Source organism: Triturus cristatus, chromosome 10, assembly GCF_964204655.1.
Source record: "Triturus cristatus chromosome 10, aTriCri1.1, whole genome shotgun sequence".
Taxonomy (NCBI): domain Eukaryota; kingdom Metazoa; phylum Chordata; class Amphibia; order Caudata; family Salamandridae; genus Triturus; species Triturus cristatus.
Window position 1 is genome coordinate 25,971,971 of NC_140593.1, and position 26,188 is coordinate 25,998,158.

Consider the following 26,188-nt stretch of genomic DNA (forward strand, 5'->3'; position numbering starts at 1 on the left):
AAAGCTAGATCTTGGAATGCATATTGTACATTTTATGACTTGGTGTAAACCTGGTTAGTAGTTTTTGAGAAATTTAGGGTAAATATAATTGTATATTTGAACGGTTGGGCTTGCAAGAGTCCCACAAGCCTCCTGCAAGAGCACAAATTCAAACATTAAGCCCTGTGATTGGTTGAGAGGACAGTTTTTCCTGTGAGCCTTCATCCTCTCATGGGAGCGAGAGGCTCCCAAAAGTCCCACAAGAGCAAGAGCTCTGATTGGCTGGCTGTTTAAATGTTAGAAATGTATTGGTGCGATTAGCTGTTTTCTGTTAAACAATTTGAGGTGTTGTGGAAATGGAGTAAAAAGTACATAAGGGGGAAGCAGAAGGCCACATCTCAGAGAACTCTCATGAGATTGTAAATAGCAAAAATGATATACCTCCATTCTTTAAAACCCTGCTACACTCTATGCCACTCTACAGCACTCTATCCCCATTTACTTCTCTGTCCATATTTATACTCAGCTCTAAGCCTGTACACTCTATTGTACAACTCTCTTCTCCACTCTACGACAGTTTCCAACACTGTCTGACACAGCATTCCACTCTACTCCATGGGACTCTATTTTATTTTATAATAGTTTACTCAACTCTACACTATGCCACGTTAATGTACGCTACTCCACTCAATACTAATCCATTATACCCTACTCCACGTCACCCCACTTGACTGTACATCACTCCATTCTATGCTATTCCTCTCTAGGCCACGTCAATCTTATATGCTCCTCAGTACAGTACACTCCTCTGTCCAGTAGTCCATTGTGTGCTACACCATGGACATCTATTCTATGCCATTGGATGCCTTTCCACTCTATCCCACTCCACCATATGCCAATCCAGTCTACACCACTACACTGTATGCCACCCCACTGTGCTTTTTTCCACTCTAAGCTATTTAACTCTATATCATTCCACTATAATCCACTTTACACTAATCCACTGTATGTCACTCCATTGTACGCCACTCGACTGTATGCTATCACACTATACACATCTTCAATCTTTGAAATGCTAATGTATGGCACTACACTCACCTACACTCCTTTGTACACCACTCTACTCTATGCTATTCCATTGCACCTCACTTCGCTGTATGCTATTACACTCCACTAAATCACCACTCCATTTGATATCACTCCACTGCATTGTACGCTACTACGCTATACGCTATTATACTCATCAGCACTTCACTGTACAATACTCCACTCTAAGCTACTCTGCAGTATGCCACTTCAGTCTATGCCACTCCACTGTACACCACTCCACTGCATACTACCTCACTATGATCTTTTTTATTGTACTCCCACTCCACTCTTCACAATTCTACTGTATGCCACTCCACTCGATGCCACGCCAGTGTAGGATATCCCTCTGTATGCTTCACTAGTGTCCCATAGAGTCTTCTTATTTCTGCATATGCTGTATCACTGGACACTCCCTCATGTTTACCTTTGCCTTTATAACTCTGCAGTGTGAAGTACTTATTGAAGTCATAGTTTTTAAACATAAACCATCAGTACACTAAGTAAGTTCTGAAAAACATAAGAAATACCTTTGGGTCAAGTTATCGCAGTCTCTACATAATAAATGCAATTACTTACTGGCTGAGCTGTTCAAAATGAAACCAGAGAAAGTGGATACATTGGAGCTTACCCACTTAAATTGTGTGATCTTAGCCATTTTATCTTACCAATAGCTGACCAGTATTCCTTTTCTCTATTATTCTGTATAAAAGCCTTTTCAAACATGTGGGGTCATTCTGCTGGGGGCTGCAGGTCCCAAACGTCATTGGGGCAGAGGAGGAGACCTGCTTTATATTGCACCTGACTCTGCTTGCTTGTGCTATATGGAGTCATCTGTGCCCCCATGGTACAGGCACATGCAAAAATGTTTCCTTTGGCTCATCAATCCAGTACAAGCTTAGCCCACCCGTGAGCCACCACCAGGCCACCTCGGTCTCCTCTGATATCCCACCCGGCAATGATGCACTCCAGGCTTCCTTGATCGACTGACTCTCCTCGGATACCTCCCAGCCTTCTTGGTAGTGGAGATTTTGACTTCCATTCAAGCCCCTATGGCAGGAGATATTATGAGCAGTGCCAGCCTCATTGAACCTCTAGGGAGGAGAGGGGGGTTGTCTGGAGTATGCATAGTTGAGTGTCCACCTGCCCTGGCATTTGAAGTTGACAATTACCTGAAACATATCAGTATCTAATCTTGGAATGTTGCAGGCCAAAAAACGAAATTGGGTGACCCAGATTGAGGACAGTTCATAGACCAATTCAATGTGTGTCTTTTTCAGGAGACATGGTGCGTGGAACCAGTATATATGGTGGGCTATTGACACTTTAGCATTCCTACACCACTGCCAGTGTAGAAGTGGACCTCAGCTAGGCCTACCAGTGCAAGGGGTTCGCCCTTCTCTGCACAGAGTCCTCAGACCAATAGGAAGAAGTTGGCACAGAAACGGGAATAGAAAATACAAAGTTTAATAAACCTCATGAGGTGGAACTACATTCACACAGCACCCTTCGGTATTGAATGAAGTAGCACACCAAGCAGAAGGAGCATGGTCCTTTTATACGGAGAAGGTTTTATGTACATATAAGGTCATATAGAAATGCACAGTCGACAAGTAGGAGGAGTTAACAGTTTGCCAATGCTAGTAAACACATCCTGACAGTTACATACTACTAACAGCTGCAAGGACAGCTGAAAACTCACTGGGCATGTGCAAAGGTGGAAGATGCTAAATATAGTTTGTTTCTAGGCAGATTACAAGAGCAGTCAACACTGAGGGAGGACAAAGCACATGGTGAACACGTGGAAGCACATGGCAAACAAAATGGCTGCCAGAAATACAAAATGGATTCCACAAAATGGACAAGATAGCCTCTAAATACAAGATGGATTCCGCTAATGCTAATCCAATCGCTGCCAATTTACAACACCAGGAAGTGGCCCTCCTTCTAATATGAGTTTGGCTCTCATTGGGTGCAAATACAAGACTTCTCTGATTTTCAAGGCATTTGTGTATCAAGGACTGAGGGGGACCCTTATGGATTTATAATATCTACAATAGAGGGGTCAGACGGGTATTTAAGCATTTTTTGGCTCATATAGGAAATCCTGTATCCAATGACCATTTGATCATCCCAGTGGATTTAAATACCACCATTTAGCCCTTGACTAGTCCGGATGAAACTCTGGTGAGACAGAGGATGAGGAATGAGGAATCCCATTGCTGGACATACCTCCCATTAAGAGACACACAGAGGTATCTTATAAGATGCTATCCCCTACACTAGCATGTGACTTGCAGTTCTCCAGTGGACACATCAAATCAGATTCCCATGAGCATCGTAAATATATTATGCAAGGACACACTAGCAAGCTTGACTATTTGCTTGTATCCCTGCCTTTATGTGGTTGATATAAAGGAAGTAACAAAATTAGACAGCAACCACAATGCTATTCATTGGACGATGGCTGAGATCACACTTCACCATTAGCCCCCTCCTTCATCCCTTAGTAGGGACTTTGGCCATGCCAACAACAGATAGTTCTAAGTTGTTATCCATCCCGAGAGCCTAAACAGTATAAACAGGGCCTTCATGATTGACTTGGAGAGCATAGATAATGTCTTTGACTCAGTCACAAGAAACCAGGGCATCCACACCATACATAAGGATTTATGTTTCTTGGTTAGCAACCATTTCTAGTCCTATTATAGGAGGGCTTGCCCCTAATCCACAGCTAATGACTCTTGATTCAACAAGGATTGCCAAAAGGAAACTCCACTCTGCTTTAAAAAGTGGAAACTGTGATCAGATGGATGCAGTATAAAGCAGTGCAGCAGAGGCGCTGTAGTTTGTGGATTCCTATTTATGGGATCCTATTTCTGATGTAGTTAAGTCCACTGACTTCAGAATATTTTGGAAGTTAGTGGCCAAAGGTAGATGACCTGCACGAACCGTCATGTCCAACCATATCCTGCGCCACACCTAGTGGAAAGATTTTACATCACTCTATGATAGAGTAGGGGAGGCAGATTTCCACACCCTGGATTTATGCAGTTAAAAGAGGCCTGGCCCATAATTGTACCTCACTATAAACGTTCAGACAACTAGGAGTCTTATCCCTGAGAAAGCTACGGACTGGACAGAATCCCCGGGGATCTCTTCATTGCACTTATCGACAAATAGTCGAAGTATGTGAATAAACTTTGTCAGGCACATTTGGGGGCCCACAGATTCCACAATTTTGGCAAGTGACTGAAATAGTCCCCATCCATAAGAAGGGCCCGAAGGACATTCCACTCAACTACAGGCCAATTAGCCTGTCAGACTCCTCCCAAAAAATATTTACAACGCAAATCCTTTTCTCCCTTGAAACTTGGATTGAAGAGGTGGGCACCCTTTCTCAGCTCCAGGCAGGGTTCAGAAGGAGCATCTTTATGTCATCTTCATAGATGTAAAAACAGCTTTTGACAGAGGTTCCTGAGCCAAGGGGACGCCTGCACCACCTCTTGACACCTGAATGTGTCTGCACTCGGATACCTGTGCACAAGTGCGATGGGGGCAACAAGGAGAGCGCACAGGTCCGATTAGGGTCAGACGAGGGCTGTGGATTAGCTCCTACCCCCTTTGCTCTATACGTGAATGATGCTGTGGCCTCTATGGGGCAATGTAGGGGTGATGAGCCGCTGTTAGTTGGGTGTAGAACACTGAATATGTTATTTGCTGAAGATACCTTGTTAGTATCAAGCTCCCCAAGGGGTTTACAGGCTTTGATGAATCAATTTGCTGACGTTTGTAAGGATAAAGGCCTTCTAATCAACCTGAGCCAAACAAAGTGTATGGCCCTTAATCCTCACAGATCTTTCAGAGACTGATTAGTTTAGAAGTCGCCAGTTTGGAAAGGGTCTCCAAATGTGAATATCTGGGTATTAGGTTCCATCCACATGTCCTGGATCCCCCAGGTTAGAGAGTCATTTGACCCATCATGCTTCAAGGGTGTTAAAATGTTACCATATTTCTTAAACTCGGCAGGTTTCACCTGCTTTAAACATATATCAGTCAAAAGCAGGATCATGCGCTCTGTATGGGGCCGAACTATGGGGCCATATAAGGCTTGCACCCCTGGCAACCAGAGAAAAAACGTTCTGAGATCACCCCTAAACCTCCGTGTGAGCACTCACACTTTTGGACACAGGAGTAAAGGCAATAACAAAGAAAGCTAGGTTTAGACCAATCACTCATAGGCAAAGACTGAGGTCCGCTCCAGCTCTGATTAGCCACTTTCAAGCCTTCCAAGGGATAAGGCTATACTTTCTTAAGTCAAGCATTTCCTGCTTATAAACCTTTGGGGCACGAAGGCTTGATTGAAGAAATCTGTATTGGGCTTGTGTATGACGAGCAGGGGTGTGTGACACAAGCGTAGCCGCCTCACCATCGATGTCATGGACCACGAGTTAAACTGTAAGGGGCAGATTTACAGGGCCCTTGCGCCAATTTTGCATCATTTGTAACATGGGAAAAGTGACACAAAAGTGGCACAAGGGGCTTGTAAATAAGCCCCTAAGTCTAGAGTATTGTTGGATCTTATCTCTGCACAAATAGCTAGGACAGCTAGGAAATTATTAATCCAATTTCACTTTTTCACTCTCTGTGTGCTGATGTTTGTCGAGAATGGAAGGTTGCCGCGAACTGCGGCACTACGTTCCCGAGCTGCCTACAGGAAGGTGAGTTCTTTTTGTACCATTTCTTTTTAGCATGGGCTACCCACGCCCAGGGAGTAGTTGGCTCACACCAATCTTGCCGTGAGACACTGTTTCATTGCTCTTAGGTTGCTGCCTGCTGAAACAAAACAGGCAATTGTGTGTGCATTAGCCAAGTAGCTTCATAGTAGTTGGATTATATGAGCAGACAAAAAATGTAAAACAACCAAAAAGATTCTACCTTTTACTACTAACGTTAATGTATCCTTCCGAATCTGAAACTCTTATATAGATGGATGGTTGGAATGAGTGTAACCCAATGAATTGACCAGGGAAACACTATGTGTTTTTTTGATAACCCTCACACACCAAATGCTCATTCGGTGTCATGCTTCATCATCAGGTTCTTCCCGTCCTGCTGCGGGACGGGGCATGCTGCAACCAACGGAGACGCGGGAGCACTTTTTGTGAAAAGACTATGGGCCTCATGTAGGTAGCCAAATACCGGTCGGTAACGGCCACAATTCGGTAAATTTCCCGTTACCGACCGGTATTTAGTCAAGTGAGATGTAGGAGGCCAAAAACCAAAATTCGGTAAATATGAAGCGGTAAATACCGATTCATATTTACCGATTTCTAAAATACCGATTCATATTTACCGAATACATATTTTCCGATTCGGGAAATATGAAGTGGTAAATATGAAGTGGTAAAACGGAAAAAGACATGTAGGTAAATTTGGTAATTTAGAAATCCATGAAATTCGGTAATTAAGAGTCGGTAATTAACACAGATTGAAAGCAGGTGGTAATCATCAACAGTGCATAAAATAAATCCCAAAATGCATCAGCGTGGACAACATGGCCGCTCTGTATGTCATTGCAAGGCGCCTACGTCTACAGGCAGCAGGTCTGAGGATATGGAGACGGGAGGAACGCATATACAGACAGCGCATCACACTCTTCCAACTGACTGAGGCTGAGATACATGAAAGGTATAGGCTACACCCACAAACCATCATGGACCTGATAAGGGACCTGCACCCACTCCTGGACCAGCCAACAAGAAGGGCGCATGCCATACCACCACATGTGCAGGTTCTCTGCAGCCTACATCTACTTGCTTCTGGAAGTTACCAGGTGGTGATAGCTGCGGTGGGCGGTGTATCCCAGAGTTGCCTGTCCTGTTTCTTCAGGAAGTTCCTGAATGCCATGATGCAGAGAATGCACCACTACATCAGCTTCCCAAACACACAGGCTGAACTGCAGAAAACTAAAACTGACTTTTATCACATGGCACAGTTCCCCCATGTCATCGGCTGTATTGATGGCACACACATCCCAATCTGCCCACCAGCTGCCACTGAGCACATCTACAGGAACAGAAAGTCCACCCACTCCATCAATGTGCAGGTAATCTGCGATGCAGGGAACATCATCACTGACATTGTTGCGAAGTTTCCTGGGAGCACCCACGACTCCTACATCTTCCAGAACAGTGGGATCTACATACGACTGCTTGCCGGAGAATTTGGAGAAGGATACCTGCTAGGTAAGTCTCAGTCACGCTCCCTAATACTTAGTGCAAATCATAGTGTATTGAGGCATGTGACTGATGGTTCCCTTTAACTCACCTAGGCGACAGTGATGAATACAGGCCCCAGCTAGGCCCGCAGGACACAAGGGTTCGCTCTCCTGTAATGGAATCTACAAGGAAGTTGGCACGGAAACTGCAAAGTACAAAGACAAAGTTTATTAACCCTTAAGGGTGGTCCTACAACCCATACAATACCCTTTCAGTATTGCATACAGTAGTACAAAGAACTTGCGTACACGGTCCCCTTTTATACACAACAGAGGGGCTCATAAGTGGGTGGATACAACATGAGGCGAAAAGTATTACCTTTTATGGACATTTTCGATACAGAATCAATATGTGGGCGGAGTTAACACATCTCTAAGCCCGCGAAAACATGGTCAAGCGAGGACTAACTGATAACAGATGTGGTCAAGTCTGGACATGCGCCAGACGGACAAAGGAGCTATTTATAGACTGTTACTAGGCAGATTGCAAGAGCAACTAACACGAAGATAGGACTCTTCTCGTGCTGAGCACGTGGAAACATGACAATACAAAATGGAGTCCAGACCTTAGTCAACATAACGGAAGAAACTCGGTCCTAAAGTAAGGGGAATCCATGTCTTTAGTAAATGCTTAATCACATCGTTGTTTCAATTTTCAACAGACGACCCTTTAAGCATTTACTGAAGACATCCGGTCTATTAGAATAATCATCATATATGTCAATTTTCATCATTTCTTCCATTTCTTTAGTTAAATGTTTCTGATAAGTGACATTGGCAATAGCTTTCTTATCAGGAATACAGAATGACATGCATAGGGAACAGAGTAAAGGACCACATTGGACACAAATGCAACAAGAAAACAGAACTGCCACGATAATGCAAAGACCAGTTAAAACCTTCCACCCCCATGTGGTGATCAATGCCCAAAACCATCCAGAAAAAGTCCAAGTGCCGTTTTCTGTATGGATTTCAGCTGCAATTTTATGCAACCTGTTGATAGCATTATAGACTGACGGCGTGTGGTCAGGGATGAACACACAACAAATACTTCCGATAATTTTACATGCTCCACCTCGGTCAGCTAACATAACATCTAACACCATACGATTCTGTAATGCAACAATTCTAGTAATTTGTAATTCTTCCGTAAGATTCCCAAGAGCAGCAGCGGTTTGATTTGTCACAGCCTCTGCAACTCTTGTTAATCTTCGAACTTTCCTACTATTGAGGGCAGCTCCAACAAAGAAAAACAATCCTAGGTTAAAATCAATATACTGTTGCAAACTAGTATCAGTTTGGTCGACATCATCAATAGATAGAGTACGTTTATACTTATTTACAGTCACATTATTCAACAACTTCAAATCTTTATGATAAAATGCCGGTGCCAAGAATACAGGGGGTAATAGGAATGCTACATAACATACACCAGACCAACCGGCTGGCAAACGATAATAACCTTTATTCCCACATACGAAGTATGTATTATGGGATGCTAAAAAGGTACTATTATTCAACCCGTCAATGTTCAAGGTAGTGATACAGTCACTAACACCAACAGGAATATAACCCACACTCTGGACGCACAGGTCCGCTTGAGCTTGTGCCACTTGAATCACGAATCGGTCCTTCCCCACAGTGTCTCTAGTGTTCGTGAAAATATAAGGAATCGATTCATTGTCTGGTCGATACTCTTCCCATTCCCAAATTGTCCCATTCGCTTGTGGATAACCATCTTTATCTTGATGACATTCCCTATTAAGTCTGAAGAGTAATCGTCCCACTGTAGGTTTCCGTGTGGCAAAAAGCAAAGTGTACCATGCTCTACAAGAGCCATTATGAGAAAAAGGAAGAGGTATGAACAGAGTTCCTCCTTTCTTCTGGTGAGCTGGCATCATGCCACATATCAAACAGTTCGTAGCATTAGTGGCAACATGGGTATGATGCAACATCTGGATGAAAGTGTTATTCAAATAAGATTGGCGATGCTTCAATTCTTGATACGGAAGGGTATAAAAGTAGTGCTCCTCAGGCACTGGGGTGGTCAAAACAAGCAACTCACGGGCAGGAGTCACATCCTCAACAAACCATGTGGTTATCCCAACAATAGCTACTGTAATAATAAAACCTGTTGCGCAAAGAATCTTCCTCTTCTCCATTTTAGAATGAAAAATCAATATCTTCCTGAAACTAAAAGGTTGTCAGAACTCTTCCCCTTAGGCAGCGGTTGATTTCTTCACCAGCGGGCCAAGACGGGTATCGCTACACTAATGCAGGGCTGATCCCCCCCCCTTGCCACATCGGCTCTCCGTTTCACTAACCTAAGGGCCGTTCTGACAACTTTGGATACAGCAGTCACTTCCTCGGTCTGCGGTGATATCTTCTTCCTCCAGGAATCGCTTGGTCCGGAAAGAGCCCCTCAGTTTTGTTCGGCTCCACAGCGCGGCCTTTCTCTGCAGTCAGAATTTCTCGATGGTCGGTCAATACAGCAGGCTTCACCAATCCGGGCGGCACTTTGCGACAGTGCAGGGAATGGATCCAGTTCTTTTGATTGGAAACCCGCACATCCGTCCTCGTTGCAAGTAGGACTTGCTCAGGACCAACCCATCTTGGCTCCAAGCTGTTCGTCCTTTCAAAAATCTTCAGCATAACATAATCTCCAGGTCGGAGATTATGACCTTCGCCTGTGGACCGATCAGGGAGCACCTCTCGGACCTGTTGATGAATAGAAACCAAATTATCCGTTAACTGTGCCAGATAATCATTCATCATTACACAAGGTATATCACACACAGATTTAGGCCTTGGTGGACCCCAAATATTCATTGGGCGTCCAAAGACGATCTCATAAGGCGTGAGACCGGTTCGAGAATGTGGTATCGATCTAATTGACAATAATGCCAGCGGTAAAGCATCTGGCCAAGTCAAAGAAGTCGAAGCTTGGATTTTAGCGATCTTGAGCTTCAGCGTACCATTATACTTCTCAACCAGTCCTGCAGACTGTGGGTGTAATACTGCATGGAACTTCTGGGTGATGCCTAGACCCTTCAGGACATACTTTATAACGTCCGCTATAAAGTGAGGTCCGTTATCACTCCACAACAATCTGCAAACCCCGTATCGAGGGAAGAACTCCTTCAATAACATCTTGGCTGTAGTCATTGCAGTATTGTCTTTCGTAGGGTATGCCTCAACCCATTTGCTGAAGGCACAAACCACCACTAAAACATACTTCAAATTGTTACAGCGTTCAAGCTGGATGTAATCCATCTGCAAAACCTCAAAGGGTGCAGTAGGTGTCGCATATCCTCCTGCTGGAGTTCGAGTACCCTTTCCTGGGTTATACCTCAGGCAAATCATACAGGTCTGCACTACCCTCTTTGCCGTGCTAGCAATCTCTGGATGCTCCCAGACTTGAGTAAGCAGTTTTACAATTGCGGAAGCTCCAACATGTGCTAGCCCATGCGCCATCTGGACCATAGGTTGTACAAAAGCTGTGGGTAACTTCCATCTATCCATCTGCTTATTTCTCCAACAACCCTCATCATCCAATTCTCCATCATTAGACCATTGCTCCCGTTCTTTATCAGAAGCGGTCCTCTGTATTTCCAGCACTTCTCTCCTTGCATCGTGCCATCTTTCTACCTGCGACTTCATTACGTACATGGCAGTAGCACCAGGCTGCATCGCAGTCTCCCGTGCCACCCGGTCTGCCAAAGCATTCCCTTCTCCAACTTTATCAACCACTTTCTTATGGGCACTACATTTAATTATAGCAATCTTCTTCGGATATGTTAATGCAGTCAAAAGGTTGTGAACTAACTCTCCATGCATTATCTGTACTCCATGCGACGTTAGAAACCCTCTCCCCTTCCAGAGTAGGCCAAAATCGTGCGCTACTCCGAAGGCATAGTGGCTATCTGTATAAACATTCACACACAATCCTGTACTGAGCTCACATGCTCGTGTTAATGCTATCAGTTCCGCTGCTTGAGCTGATTTCTGTGGTATGCGTGCTGTCTCCACTATTGTTTGCAGTGTGGTAATTGCATACGCTGCTGAAGTCGTACCATCTGGTAGCTTCAGGCATGATCCGTCCACCCACAGTTCTCCATCTACCTCTGGAAAGGGCGTATCCTGGAGATCAATACGACCCTTTGTCTGTTCCTCAGTCACCAGAATACAATTGTGTGCTTTTCGTGCTTCAGACTGAGTTTCCGGGAACGGCAACAATGTGGCCGGATTTAACGTTACACACCTCTTTAACGTAATATGAGGAGCCAAAAGCGTCAACTCATATCCCGTTAAACGGGCACTGGTCAAATGCTGCATTTTTGTCTGATTAAGCAGGGCATCAACAGCATGGGGGACTAATACCAATAGTTTGTGAGATAACACAATTCCCTCGCTTTGGCGTATTGACACAGCTGTCGCCGCAACCGAGCGAAAACAACCAGGCAATGCTCGGGCAACAGGATCAAGTACAGCCGAAGAATATGCACAAGGGCGCTGCTTGCCGCCGTGCATCTGCACTAAAACTGATAATGCACATCCATCTTTCTCATGCACATACAGTGAAAAGGGTTTTGCATAATCAGGGGTCCCTAACACTGGTGCTGAACAAAGGGCCTGTCGCAATTGCTGGAAGGCAGTTTCACACTCATTTGACCAGGGAAGAGGAATAGGCGTGTCTTTTGTCAAAAGAGCTAATAATGGCTTAGCTATGTGTGAAAACCCTAATATCCATTGCCTACAAAAAGAAACAAGACCCAAAAATGCACGCACGTCCTTCTGTGTGGAAGGCACTGGCGTGTCCAAAATTGCTTGAATACGATCTGGTGTGAGTGCACGCCCCTCCTTAGACAAAAGGTGACCCAAATAAGTCACCTTTGGTCTACAGAATTGCAATTTCTTCCTCGACACTTTGTGATTGTGAGATGCCAAAAAGGAAAGCAAGGATAACGTACTCTTCTCACACAGTTCAGGAGTGTCAGCCGCCAACAAGATGTCATCGACATATTGTATAAGGGCGACACCCTCGGGCAGAACAAAGGAATCCAATTGCCTTTTCAATGCTTGACTGTAGATGCTAGGGCTTTCTGTGTAGCCCTGAGGGACTCTACAAAATCGATAAGACCTATTATTCAGAGTGAAACCAAAAAGGTATCGGCTATCAGGATGAATAGGGATCGAAAAGAAGGCATTTTTCAAATCAATAACCGAAAACGTGGTCGCCGTTGGCGGGACCAGAGTAAGTAACGTCATGATATCAGAAACCACTGGATACTGAGGTATCACGATCTTGTTCACTTCCCTCAAATCAATGATGAACCGATAAACTTTGGCATCCGTATCTTTCTTCAAGATGGGTAAAATAGGACTGTTGCAGACGTTGTAGGGGACTTCCTCCACTACTCCAACCTGAATCAAATCCTGCACAATCTGTATAAGGGCCTCCTCCCCCTCCTGGGAAATACGATATTGAGGGAGGCGTGGTAACACCGCACCCTCCTGGACACTAATATGGACTGGCGGGATCACCATCTGTCCCACATCAGTATCCGAAGTGGCCCACAAAGTACGAGGGAGAGAAGCTAACACAGTATCCTCTGCAACCCCACACATCCGTTCTGTCAGAGGGTGATTATCGTTTAATATCACACGTACTCCAGCGGGGGAGCAGCGGATCGTAGCTCTGAAATGCTTGAGCATATCAAGACCCATAATGTTGTCAGGCGTATTCGGGGCAAGCAAAAACGGACAGGGTGCAGAAAAGGGATCAACATGGAATGCAAGGGGTCGAGAAAGAGGGCTTCGAGAGAGTGTACCATCAAACCCTACCGATGTAACCATTAAGCCAGATGGGGGAGCCCTCGGAACCAATTGTTTGGACAGCGCACTACGAGTCGCTCCTGTATCAACTAGGAACCGATCAGTAGAACCCAAAACCTTCGCTGAGACATAAGGACCCTTCTGATCAACCGGCACTTCAACTGATTCTAACCCCCATCCAACGCATTCCTATGCATGCTGCGAATCATGGTACCCAGAGCGGTCAGTCCCTGACACTTGATACTGGTGCTGCCGATCAAATACATTAGGTCTATCTCGCTGCTGCACGGTAGGTTCAAAACGAGCACGATCATAAGAATTCCCTCTGAAATTCGAGAAACCCCCTCTACCTCTCGGTGGACCTTGATTACGCCCCTGACGAGATACATACAACGCCGGACAATCCCTGGCCCAATGACCCAATTGTTTACAATACGCACATTGATTCCTATTTACATCTTATCGACCCGAAGGGGGACCATAGAATCCTCCCCTACCTTTATCGACACCCCGACGAGGCGGACCATACACTTGCGCTAACATCACCTTCGTTTTTAAATCTTTCGATTTCTTCTCCTCCTGCCCCTTCGCTTCTTGTTCCTGACGCTCATAATACTGAGCTATAGTCAGGAGGGATGTCGGAGACGTGGTGGACCAAGAACTTTCACTCGCTTTTAAACGAGCTGCTATTTCCGGAAATAAATTCGCCACATATTTATCAGCAAAAAGGTGTCGACCCGTATCATCCGTAAGTGACTGACCACTAAAATCATGAAATGTCTCCTCAAAGCCCGTAAAGAAATCTGCAACTGATTCATCAGCCTTCTGTTTACACGAGGCTAACATGTTCCAGTCAATTTTTTTAGGGGGAATAATTGTTTTCAACTTGGTCAAAATAGCAGCGGGGAGATCTAAGATAATCTGAGGCGGTTTTTTCGCGGGTTTCCTCTCCCTATCCTCATCCTCAATCTCCGACCACTTAGCCTTAAAAACGGCTTGATCATCCACCTTCCGCACAGATCGCCACATATCCGGTGGTAAGATAAGCCCAAAGAACAGATCTATATCTGCTAAGGTCATAGTACAAGAATTCAAGGCCCCTTCGACTTCTTCGTAAAAGGCCGCTGGATTCTTGCGGGGGTCAGGCAATGCATTCTTTAATGCCATAACATCAGCCCTATGCCAGGGAGTATAAACCCAATTATACAGAAAATATCCCTTAGCATCGGCAGAAGTAATATCCGAACTAGTTCCCGCTCCTTTAGGAGGAACATACAAAGGTGCCGCCTCTCGCATGGGTTTAGCATGCACTAGTTCGCTCTTATCTGGGTGGGAGGTAGATGGTTGATCATCGCCGACACGTGAATCCGACTGCTTATCCTCCTCTGCTCTTAGGCGCGCTCTCTCTTTAAGGTCACTCACCGCGTCCCGTAATGCAAACAGCCGTCGAGCTGCATCAGGCGCCTTAGAGGGAGAAAAAACACCGTTACGTAATGCTTTAGCATCTAATACCACATCATCAGGCTCAAAAACGTTGGAACATTTCCGAAAGACAGTAATCACTTCATCAGAAAAGTGTTCCAGAAAATACAACTTCTCTCTATCCTGCCGCTTTTCCCAAGAGTCCAACAATTCAGTAAGGGATAGTTTGCCCTTAAGTGCGCGAAAGGAAAGTTGCCGAAGCTCACTCATTCGGTCAACTGATAACATGGACCGCGTGTCTACCTTACCCGAAACCGATCCAGAATCCTGTCACCTCGGAGCAGACGCGCCAACGTAAGGAGGCGGAGAGCGATCTAATAAGTAAAAATCATCTTCAAGATTAGTAAGGACAGGATAAAGAGGCTGCCGAACAGCATATTGACCCGACACTTGCAGCCTACGCTCTTTCTCTTGTCTCTCCGTCTGTTCTCTTTCCTCCCGACGCTTCGCCTCCTGTGCTCGCACATGATCATTCTTCCGTTGCTCTTTATCAAACAGCGCTTTCTCACGTTTTTCTCGCTCACACACTTCCTTCACCCATAATCGCACACACTGAAACATATCTTGACGAGCACGCCGTTTACACATACACTGCTCCACATACTCAATCTTACGCATATCAAATGATCCATACAAAGGCCAGCGCAACTCAGGATCCTTTTTGGTGTATTTCCTCCACACTGTGCTGTACATTATAGAGGAAAGACCATGCTTCACATACATATCCCTATTAGGAGTCCCCTCTGGGGGGGCTGGAGCAGATTCCTCGAGGTTTAACCGGTTTCCAAAGCAGCAGCACCACTTACGGAGTGCGCTAAAAGCAGGCATGCTCAAAAATAATGCAAAATATGCAGTATTATCAAAAAAATGGCACTTAAACTTTGCGCCGTTCAAATTTACACAGCTCCGGAGAAATATCTCCACATTACCTGCCTATATGTGTTGCAACGCATATATTCTCACAGTAATCAATACAAGATATGACCGGTCATCACAAATCAAACTCAAATGGCCAACCCAGGCTTCAAAAACTCGGAGCAAGTACCGTACAACGGTTCTTACCAATCAAGAGTGTCCAGATTCCAACTGCCAAGCTCCAAAATTCGCCCAAACGGCTGTCACGGCAAAACCGACAGAAGAGGTCTCAGTCGAGGACCGGCGCCACCCAGATGGTCAGTTCGGAAGGGAAGGAAGAAAATCTCAGGATGCCAGGACTAAAATGCCTCTGGCAGTGATCACATCCCCGGCCAAATTCCTCACCTTCGTCACGACCAGTCCTTCGAGCATCCGAGTCGCCGATGAGCCCCACATTGGGCGCCAATTGATGAATACAGGCCCCAGCTAGGCCCGCAGGACACAAGGGTTCGCTCTCCTGTAATGGAATCTACAAGGAAGTTGGCACGGAAACTGCAAAGTACAAAGACAAAGTTTATTAACCCTTAAGGGTGGTCCTAGAACCCATACAATACCCTTCAGTATTGCATAGAGTAGTACAAAGAACTTGCGTACACGGTCCCCTTTTATACACAACAGAGGGGCTCATAAGTGGGTGGATACAACATGAGGCGAAAAGTATTACCTTTTATGGACATTTTCGATACAGAATCAATATGTGGGCGGAGTTAACACATCTCTAAGCCCGCGAAAACATGGTCAAGCGAGGACTAACTGATAACAGATGTGGTCAAGTCTGGACATGCGCCAGACGGACAAAGGAGCTATTTATAGACTGTTACTAGGCAGATTGCAAGAGCAACTAACACGAAGATAGGACTCTTCTCGTGCTGAGCACGTGGAAACATGACAATACAAAATGGAGTCCAGACCTTAGTCAACATAACGGAAGAAACTCGGTCCTAAAGTAAGGGGAATCCATGTCTTTAGTAAATGCTTAATCACATTGTTGTTTCAATTTTCAACAACAGTGCATATGCCGTGCGGTCATTCATCCTGACTCCCTACCTACACCCATCAACCCAGAGTGAGAGACGATATAATGTGGCCCACAAATATACACGAAATGTGGTGGAGCGCACGTTCGGACTGTTGAAGAGCAGGTTCCGCTGCCTCCATAAAAGCGGAGGTGCACGCCAGTACACACCCATCATCTGTTGCAAGATCATTGCCACTTGTGCAATGCTGCACAACCTTGCCACAAAGAGAGGTACAGAGGTGGAACTAATAGATTTTGAGGACAATGATGATGAATCAAGTCAGCCAGAGCACAACGCTGCTGGAGTGCCAACAGCAACAGATGGGAGAGAGAGACGGGCAGAGATCACATGCAACTATTTCTGAGTAAGTAAGGGGACACAGTCAGTTGTTGTCTGTAATGACGTAGTTTAATAATGCGCCACTACGCCACTAAACAAGGATAATGCAATTCTGGCAACATTGCTCATTCACAAGTGTGAAGTCCAGGGTTACGTCACCCAATAGTCTATTGCTACGCGGTGCAGCATCAAAGTTTGCGGCCACACGCTACATTGTGGTATGGCACGGATTCAGCCTCCTCACTGGTGCCAGCCCCATGCCGCCTGCTGCTCCTGCGTGTTTCTGGGATGGGGGGTGTGATGCTGCTCCTGCTGCTGGTGTCCATGCTTTCAGCAGCATCTCCTGCACCACTTGTGGCCGCCTGACTGGTCAATAGGACCTCCAGGGCACTGGTGACCTGCACCATCCCCCTAGTGACGTCGCTGCTGCAGCGTGTCAGGCCCTCCTGCATGTTCACTGAGCGCCGGCAGAGTAGTGATGTTGCAGTTGCAAGGCGGTTGAGTGCCCTGGTGTGCCTGTCTCCCCTCTGCCGTTCCCGGCGCCTTGCAGCTCTATCTGCGTCCAACTTGCTGCACAACAGCTGCATGGACTGTGACACGTCCCGCAGGCCCGCTGCCATGTCAGTAATCCCCGCCGCCATTGCGCAGATGTTCCTGTCCATGTGTCTGAATGTGGTTCTCAGTCCCCGCACATGCCGCTGTACTGAAATGACTGCCTTTCTTTGCAGGCGCTGTTGTTTTAACATGTTGGCCTCCAGGCCCCCAAAGACCCCATGGCTGTGATCGATTGGTGGTGGACTTTGCTCACGTGACCTGCGGCGCCGTCCTGCACCCGTGTCTTCTCCCTGTGAGGTGGAGGGCACAGTGGTATGTCTCCCATCCTGGGGCATAGTATTTGGCTCCGGGCCCCTGCTGTCATCAGATGATGTGAGTAACACGTGCAGCCTGGCAGCAGCATGCCTCCTCGACCTCACTATTGCAGGCGGTGATGTGGCCGGTGACTCCAGCATGAGTGGTGATGCTGGCTCAGGTACTGGGGATGCTGGCTCAGGTACTGGTGATGCTGGCTCAGGTACTGGGGATGCAGGCTCAGGTACTGGGGATGCTGGCTCAGGTACTGGGGATGCTGGCTGTGGCAACGATCTCTGGCCAGAACTTGTGGTGGCCGTAGCTGAACTGGCTTGACGGTGTGCCCTCTCTCCTGTGCCATGTGCAGTCCTGCACGATGTTACGTCTGTGGACAGAAATGCAACATCAGCTCAGTGTACCTGAAGGCATGCATTGCAAGCATGACAATAAATTGATGTAACACTCTCACATTGTCCTCTGTCTGCTTTAGGCTAATGTGTGTACCATGCATCATTGTTCTGTGCTATTCTGTTCATGGTGGGGGATCCCTGACTACATCTCCCATAATGCATTGCCTGTCTGCAGTAACACATGGACTGGAGTGGGATACTCATTTCACAATGGGGGATGTGGGATAGGGGTAGGGGGGGCTACATTGCTGTGCATTCCTCTTACCTTGTTGGGTGGCGGCTCTGGCAGAGCTGTCGGCATCCCCAAGGCCCACGACACTCTCGGGCTCGATTGTCGACTGCACCAGCTCCTCCAGTTCGGTGAGGGCAGGTGCCCTGTTACTTCCACCTCCTGTCAGGCTGGCCTCCTTCTGGATGTCCCCCATCGTCCTCTTAGTCACGATGCGCAGGTCGTACCAGCGTTTTTTAAGTACGTCAATGTCCCTGTGGGTCACTCCCACAGCATTTACCTGCGCCTGGATTGCCAGCCAAATAGTGCGTTTCTCACACTCTGCCACTTGCAGGGATTGCCTCCCAAAAAGCTTCTAGTGCTGCTTCACCAACTCCTCCACTAGCACCTGGAGTTCCTTGGGGCTGAATTTCACCTTGCGCCTCCTTTCCCCTCCTGTCCTCTGGCTGGACATAGTGAAGTTTGATCTCAACAATCAGGCACTGGCTCCCTGCCTCTCCTCTGCACTCCCAGCCTCTCCTGAGTCTGTTGATTGAGTGCACCTGCCTGGGTGTGGACACTTCCTACTTGGGTGGGGTTTGGTTGCACAGGATTGGCTGTTTCAAACAGTCATGTGATTTTGTTTTTCCGATTCGGTATTTTCCGATTTGGTATTTAAATGGGAATTTACCGAATCGGTAAATACCACCTCGGTATTTACCGATTCGGTACATACCACCGCGGTATTTACCGATTCGTAAATACCACCGCGGAATTTACCGAATCGGTAAATTCCGATTCTTGAATACCGAATGTTACCGATTCGGTAAATATTACCGATTTGTTACCTACATATAACTTACCGATTCTTAAATACCGATTCGGTACGGTTCGGTATTTAAGAATCGGTAAATTTTATTTACCTACATGATGCCCCATGTGTGGTGCAGATGTGAGAGAGTTAGGGTCAAAAGGATTAGTGGTGCTAGTTAAAAGTTATCTGGCTAGTAGAAAAAATTATTTATTGCTTTCCATAGCTGGTAGCACTAAAAAGGGAAATGGAGGTGATCTATTGTAATGAGATATCACCTTGTAGGTCAACATGTTTCGAAAGCCATCCCCTTGGCTTTCTCGTCAGGGCCATGAAAGATCCCTAGTCCACTCAAGCATAAATTAATATTACGTGACTATCAATGTAAGCTTCACGCTCACCTGTGTAATACCTCAGAGGTATCATTACCCCGGTGAGCGCGTAGCCATGATGACTATCTAACTACAGAGTCCCTCCCCTCCTGTGCATAGCTCACGAGTCTATAGTTATTCTTGAGTAATATTAGTAGTTTCGAAACAGATAGCAAATAGGTATGGTTTTGCATGCATAATTGACCAGCATGTACCGAAGCAAGAAAAAGTGCTGCATCGAATTTTAACGTATGTAACAACAACTTTGCTTTTTGGCAATGGAGGCAAAAGTAAAAGGAACAGAACTCTGATGCCCTTGATGAGAAACCACCGCTCTTTAGTTGTGTTTTTTCAGGGCCCCAGCTAATGAAATCAAAAGGTCAGTTGTATTTTAATCCAGTTTCAGATACTGTCAGGACGCTCAGCATTATGTAGTCTTTGATCCGGTCAAAGAAGTTGGTTTGTTAAGTCTTATATAAATCTACATATCATCTGCATATTGATGGGAAGGGAGACTCTATGAGTTAAAGAAATCAAGAAGAGGTTCCAGATAGAATTTAAAAGAGATGGAGGGGGTAGATCCTTGTGGAACCCCCAAGGGTGTTTACAGAGTCCTAATCACAAGGGGATAAAAGGGATAATGAAGAGTGAGGTTGATTTTTATTTCAAAAATAGCAACTCTATAAAATAGAGAATATTGTCTTCAAAAGCCACCTGCATAATAAGTAACTCAAAGTAATGTATTTTCCTTGCAGCCTTACCAGCCGTTACTTTCGACATTTCTTCGCCTTTGTTTTTGCCATTGAGGAGATTAACAAGAATCCTGACCTTTTACCCAACATCACCCTGGGCTTTGAGGCCTTTAATTCATTTCTCAACGTGGCCCAAGTGACCCTAAGCACAATGGGGTTATTATCAGGAAGAGAAGATTCGGTCCTAGTCCCTAACTACAGATGTCGGTCGAGAGGGGTCCTGGCTGCTGTCATTGGTGACATGTTATCAACCACATCTGCTGCTATGGCAACCATCACTGGGCTCTACAGGCACCTGCAGGTAAGAAGAAGCTTACTTATATGACATGCCTTAGAAATTCTTTTTTCTGAAACCAATACAAAGCGAATTTATGTTTCCTTTTAGGCACAATCTCCAATCAATCAATCAGACATTTGTTAAGCGTGACTACTCACAGGTAAGGGTCTCAAGGCGCTGGGGGTTAGTAGGTTCCAGTCCATCAAGGGGGGGCTGTCAGAGAGCCAGGTTTTGAGGTTTCTTGCGAAGATGGGGAGCGATGTTGTCTGTCTGAGGTGGAGCGGAAGGGTGTTCCAGGCTCTGGCCGCGAGGAATGGGAAGGAGCGGCCTCCCGATCTGGTCTTTCTGGTGTGGGGGACCACGGCGTAGGAGAGCTGGGCTGATCATAACGTCCTCTGGGGTTCGTGGAATTTGAGTCAGCTGTTCAGGTATGCTGGTCCGGTGTCGTGGAGGGCCTTGTGGGCATGGGTGAGCATCTTGAAGGTGACTCCAGCTTCGATGGGGAGCCAGTAGATTCTGTGCAGGTGCTGGGAGATGTGGCAGTGTCTTGGCAGGTCGAGAACCAGTCTTGTGGCTGTGTTCTGAATGTTCTGTAGCTTGCGGGTGAGGTTTTTGTTTATTCCGCATAGAGTGCGTTGCCGTAGTCGAGTCTGCTGGTGACCGGGGCGTGAGTGACGGTCTTTCTGTGTTTTTAAGTGGATCCATTTGAAGGTCTTACATAGGAGGCGGAGGGTGAGGAAGCAAGAGGACGAGACAGAGTTGATCTGACGGTCCATTTTGAGCTTGGAGTCCAGGATGATTCCCAGGTTGCGTGCATGGTCCGTGGGGGTGGGCGGGCTTCCGAGAGTGGGGGGCCACCAGGTGTTGTTCCAGGTGTTGGGGTTTGGGCACATGATGAGTACTTCTGTTTTGTTCGTGTTTAGTTGTAGGCATCTGTTTTTCATCCATTTGGGCAATGCTTCCATGCCTTCTCAAAAGTTGTGTCTGGTGGTATTAGGTTTGTTGGATAGGGAGAGGATGAGTTGGGTATTGTCTGCGTATGACACAATGTTGAGTCCGTAGGTTCTGACGATGGGGCGAGCAGAGCCATGTAGACATTGAAGAGCGTAGGGCTGAGGGAGGACCCCTGGGGGACTCCGCAGGTGGTTGGTGTAGGGTTGGAGAGGAAAGGGGGGTGTCTGACTCTCTGCGTTCTGCCGAAGAGGAAGGAGCGGATCCAGTCGAGGGCCTTGTCTTGGATCCCTGCATCGTGGAGTCTGCGTATTAGGGTGCAGTGAGAGACTGTGTCGAGCGACGCTGAGAGGTCGAGGAGGATGAGGGCTGCTGTTTCTCCTTTGTCCAGGATGGGTGCGGATGTCATCTGTTGGAGCGAGGAGGGGGGTTTCCTTACTGTGGTTTTTTCTGAAGCCGGATTGGGAGAAGTTGAGGATGCTGTGCTCTTCGATGAATGTGGTGAGTTGGCCGTTGATGGCTTTCTCGATGACTTTCGCTGGGAACGGGAGCAGGGAGATGGGTCTGTAGTTTTTGAGGTTGGTGGGGTCCACCAAGGGTTTCTTCAAGGGGGAGTTGACGTCGGAGTCTTTCCAGTTGTCGGGGAACGAGGCAGTTGCCAGGGAGTGGCTGATGGTGTGGCAGAGCATGGGTGAAATGGTGCTGGCGGCTTTGTTGAAAATGTGGTGGGGACAGGGGTCCATGGGGGCCCCGGAGTAGATTGACTTCATCGTCTTCAGTATGTCTTTGGTGGTGAGGGCTGTCTAGTTATTGATCACTGGCTTCAAGGAGTCGGGGTGGTAGGTGAGGGTTCAGTGTGTTGGTTGTCTTCGTCGAAGTTGTCATAGATGCTCTTGATTTTGTGGTGGAAAAAGGTGCTGAGTTTGTCACAGAGGTCTTGTGAGGGAGGGATGTCGGTGGACTCACTGGTGGGTTGGGCGAACTCCTTTATGATGCTGAAGAGTTCTTTGCTGTTGTGTGCGTGAGTGGAGATTCTGTCTTCAATAACTATTTTCCCCATTGGTGGTGGCTGTTGGTGGCGGCTCTGAAGTTGTTGTGGGCGTCTATGGATTTGGTGTTACTCCAGGTCATTTTGAGGCGGCGGCAAGTGCGTCGGGACTGTTGAAGTTCGGTGGTAACCATCTGGTTTTCTTGGCATGGGTGTTGTTTTTTTGAGGGGAGCTATGGTGTTGGTGCTGTCGGAGATCCATCTGTGCAGGGCTCGGCTGCGGTGTTGGGGTCGTCTTTTTTCGCTATGGTTAGGGTGGAGTTGCTGAGTGATGAGGTTAGCTGGTTGTCAGTGATTCTGGTCCAGTTTCTTCGTGGGAGCAGGTGCTGGTGTCTATGATGGTGGGTGTTCTGAAGGTAAAGTGTACTCATCAATGGTCAGTCCATGGGAGTTCGGTGGTATGGCTAAAGGTGATGGAATTTCCTGTTGTGAAGAGGAGGTCAAGGGTGTGTCCTGCTGACTGAATGGGTTCAGTCACGATCTGTCGGAGTCCAATGTTGTGGAGGTTGTCCAGGAGGAATGTGGTGCTGGGGTTCAGTTGGTTTCGAGGTGGAAGTTGAGGTCTCCGAGTAGGGTGTAGTTGGTGGACACGATGGCATGTGGGGAGATGATGTCCATGATGGAGTTGGCGAAAGATCTGCAGGGTCCAGGGGGTCGGTAGATGAGGGTTCCTCGGAGGTTGGTGGTAGGGCTGGCCAGTATCTTGAAGTGAAGGTGTTCCATCAGGTCTGTGGGCTCGTCGGGGAGTGTGCTCAGGTGGGGGGTGGATCTGTGGGTGATGTTGATTCCTCCTCCCTGGCGGGTGGGACTGTACTTCCTGGAATGGCGATGACGATGTACAGTTCCGAGGTGGAGTTGGTCCATGTTTCGGGGGTGGTGCTGTCCAGGAGGTCCCAGACTTCGGTGGTATGTTTGTGAAGGGATCAGACATTGAGGAGGATGCATTGCAGGGTCTTCGGTTCGGTTGTGGTCTTGCGGGTGGAGTGCGCCGGGTCCTTGGTCTTGGCGATGCTGCAGGTCTGCTGGCAGTGGTGACAGCTGAAGGGTCCGTGGGTGTCAGCTGGTGATGCTAGCTTGCAGTTGTTGTTCCATCCTGGGTTGAGAGCGTGGAGTGCCACTGGGTCATAGTATCAGCGTTGCGGAGGTCCAGAGGTTCCTGGCACTGGTCGCGGTCGGGTTGCGGACAGGCACACACAGGCTTGCCTTTGGCACGCATTTGGCACGCCAGTGGCACACCCACGCAGCGACCGCCATTAAGTAGGGGTTGGGGAGGGCTGGACAGATGGGAGGCCAGAGCGGGGAGAGGAGCTGGATTCAGCCGGTCACGTTGGTCGTGCTGGGGGGGTCGCGGGGGCAGCAGCAGCATAGAAAAACGGGCAGAAAAAGGCAAAAAGAGAGGAAAGAGCAGAAATAAGGCAGTGAAAATTTCAAGAAAAGTGGAGGAAAGAAACAGAAGGAGCGTGAGAGGGGGAGATTAAATCAGTGAAAAATGAGTAAAAACAAGGGGTGGGCGGAATTTGTGTAATCGAGCTACGCAAAGCTCCTCGAAATTGTAAAAAATATCCGCAAGCAAGCAGAAATTCTGCGAACACACGGAGTTGCTTGTGTCGCCCATTCATAATGCTTTTTTGCTATTCACAAATGCTGTTTGTGTGCTCGGGGGAAATATCTCACGAACACGCATTTTGAAAACGCAAACAAGCAAAAAATTCCGCGAAGCTACGGATCGCGGAACTTTTGGCAATTCCCCGTTCTCCACAGAAAGCAAAATTACCCAAATTCTGCAAATTCTGGAAGTGGAATGGAATTTACTGCCCAGCCTAATAAAAACAGGAAAGACACAGAGGGGGAGTGAAAGGGGGAGATTGAAATCATTGAAAAATGAGTGAAAACGGACGAAGGACACGGAGAGTAAAAGGGGGAAATTGAAATCAGTGAAAAACGTGTGAAAACGGAGAGAAAGAGCGGAGCGAGAGGTCCACTGGACCACCAGGGATGAGGCGCAGATAAAACCTGTGGGTGGAGGAGGGCCTCGAACACCAACACTCGAGAGTGCAGGGGCTCGGGGAAAGGCCTCACTTGATGGTGGAGCTGCGAGGGAGGGAGAGCAATTTCACTGACAATGAAGTCTGTTTAAAGTCTTTCAGTGGGTCTGGACTCATGTGAGTCGCGACAGAGGTTGTTCTGTTTGTCCACCTCCTCAGCTCTCAGTCGATCACATGAGTGCCCAGGAGATGGTTCTTGTAGGAACAGCATGGATTATAAGAGAGGAAGGGGGAAGGGTGCCTCTATATTAGGGTGGGTTATATATTCATTATCTATTTATTTATTTGTAGTTTTGTAGTGCTAGCATCACCCGAGGTTATGAGAGCACTTCTCATAAATTACATGCTGGTAACAGTTTGCTTATGCAATCATTCCAGTTTAATTGAAACAAAACACTTCAGATTATGCTCATTATGGTGTGTGGCTGAAACTTGCATTTTCTTGAGGAGATGGAGGGCTTTAAAGCTGCAGCCTCCTGTCCAGTAATATCCCACTGTCAACCTTACATTTAAATATTGTTAATTAAGTAGGGGGTGCAAGGGGCATGTATGATACAGGTTAAAATGCATGTTTGCCTTCACGCTCACCCCCTACAGATACACCTGTTTGCATCTTCCAGTTACAGTCCTTCACTTGCAGCTGTCCCATAGGAGGTGCCTTGAGGCTGTTGCCTCACAGCACCTTATGGATGCCTGAGCTGGATGTAAGGAGATCCCTGGATGAAGGGAGTGATCTGGCTCAAGAGGCGGACATTCTGATGTAACACTGGCCATTGCTGTACCTTCAAGTCTGCCTACAAGCCTCCCTATCGGTGACACTTGGGTGACTGCACAAGAGCAAGCAGTTCAGTGCCTCTGTGCAGACAAGAAGGAGCTATTCCATCACAACCCTGATGAAGAATGTCAAGGAAGTGAGAGGCAGCAGAGTCATGTATTTCATGCATTGCTCACAGCAGTTTTCACAATGTTGTCCTAACTGTGCCAGTTGTAGGCTTTAATTTCCTTTGCGCATGTTACTATATAAATCCGCTTGCCTTTGTACCACATTGTACTTTCACACGGAACCTGCATATTTGTTTGCATTCTGTTCTTTTCCTGGGATTTAGTCTGAGCACCACCTGCAATGTCAAAGAACAATGTCCCTTGTCATTCATTCTCACACTAGCACCTAGACATAACACAAGAATGTGGCTGTTGTTTATGTGTATACATATCCTATCATAGATGAGTACATGAGCTACAAACAGACACATGTAATGAGAGTTCTGAGTCAAGAGCCCTGCATCTGCAGAGATTGGGAGCATCCATCTGTGTATGCTAAGTTATGGGATCGGTCAATAATCTCAGGGATCTTTCATATAACCACATAGCTTTAGGAGCAGTGGAGGGAGGTTAGGTTACTCTGTCTTATAAAATGATAGGGCTTTTCCTCGTATATGGATTATTAACCATGCTGACAGTGTTTTTACTATTCATTTGCTTCCTAATTGTGGCACATAAACTGCATTTCAGACCGCAATACTTTGAATAA

At 46.8% G+C, this 26,188-nt stretch overlaps 1 protein-coding gene across 1 annotated transcript in view; it reads left to right on the forward strand.

Moving 5' to 3' along the window:
- Window positions 1-26,188, forward strand: part of LOC146788748 (vomeronasal type-2 receptor 26-like) — a 638,670-nt gene that overhangs the window by 52,908 nt on the left and 559,574 nt on the right. Inside the window, exon 2 of the mRNA XM_085630960.1 lies at window positions 20,340-20,637. Within this exon, the coding sequence (XP_085487086.1) occupies window positions 20,340-20,637 (298 nt within the window). The remainder of the gene's footprint in view (window positions 1-20,339; window positions 20,638-26,188) is intronic.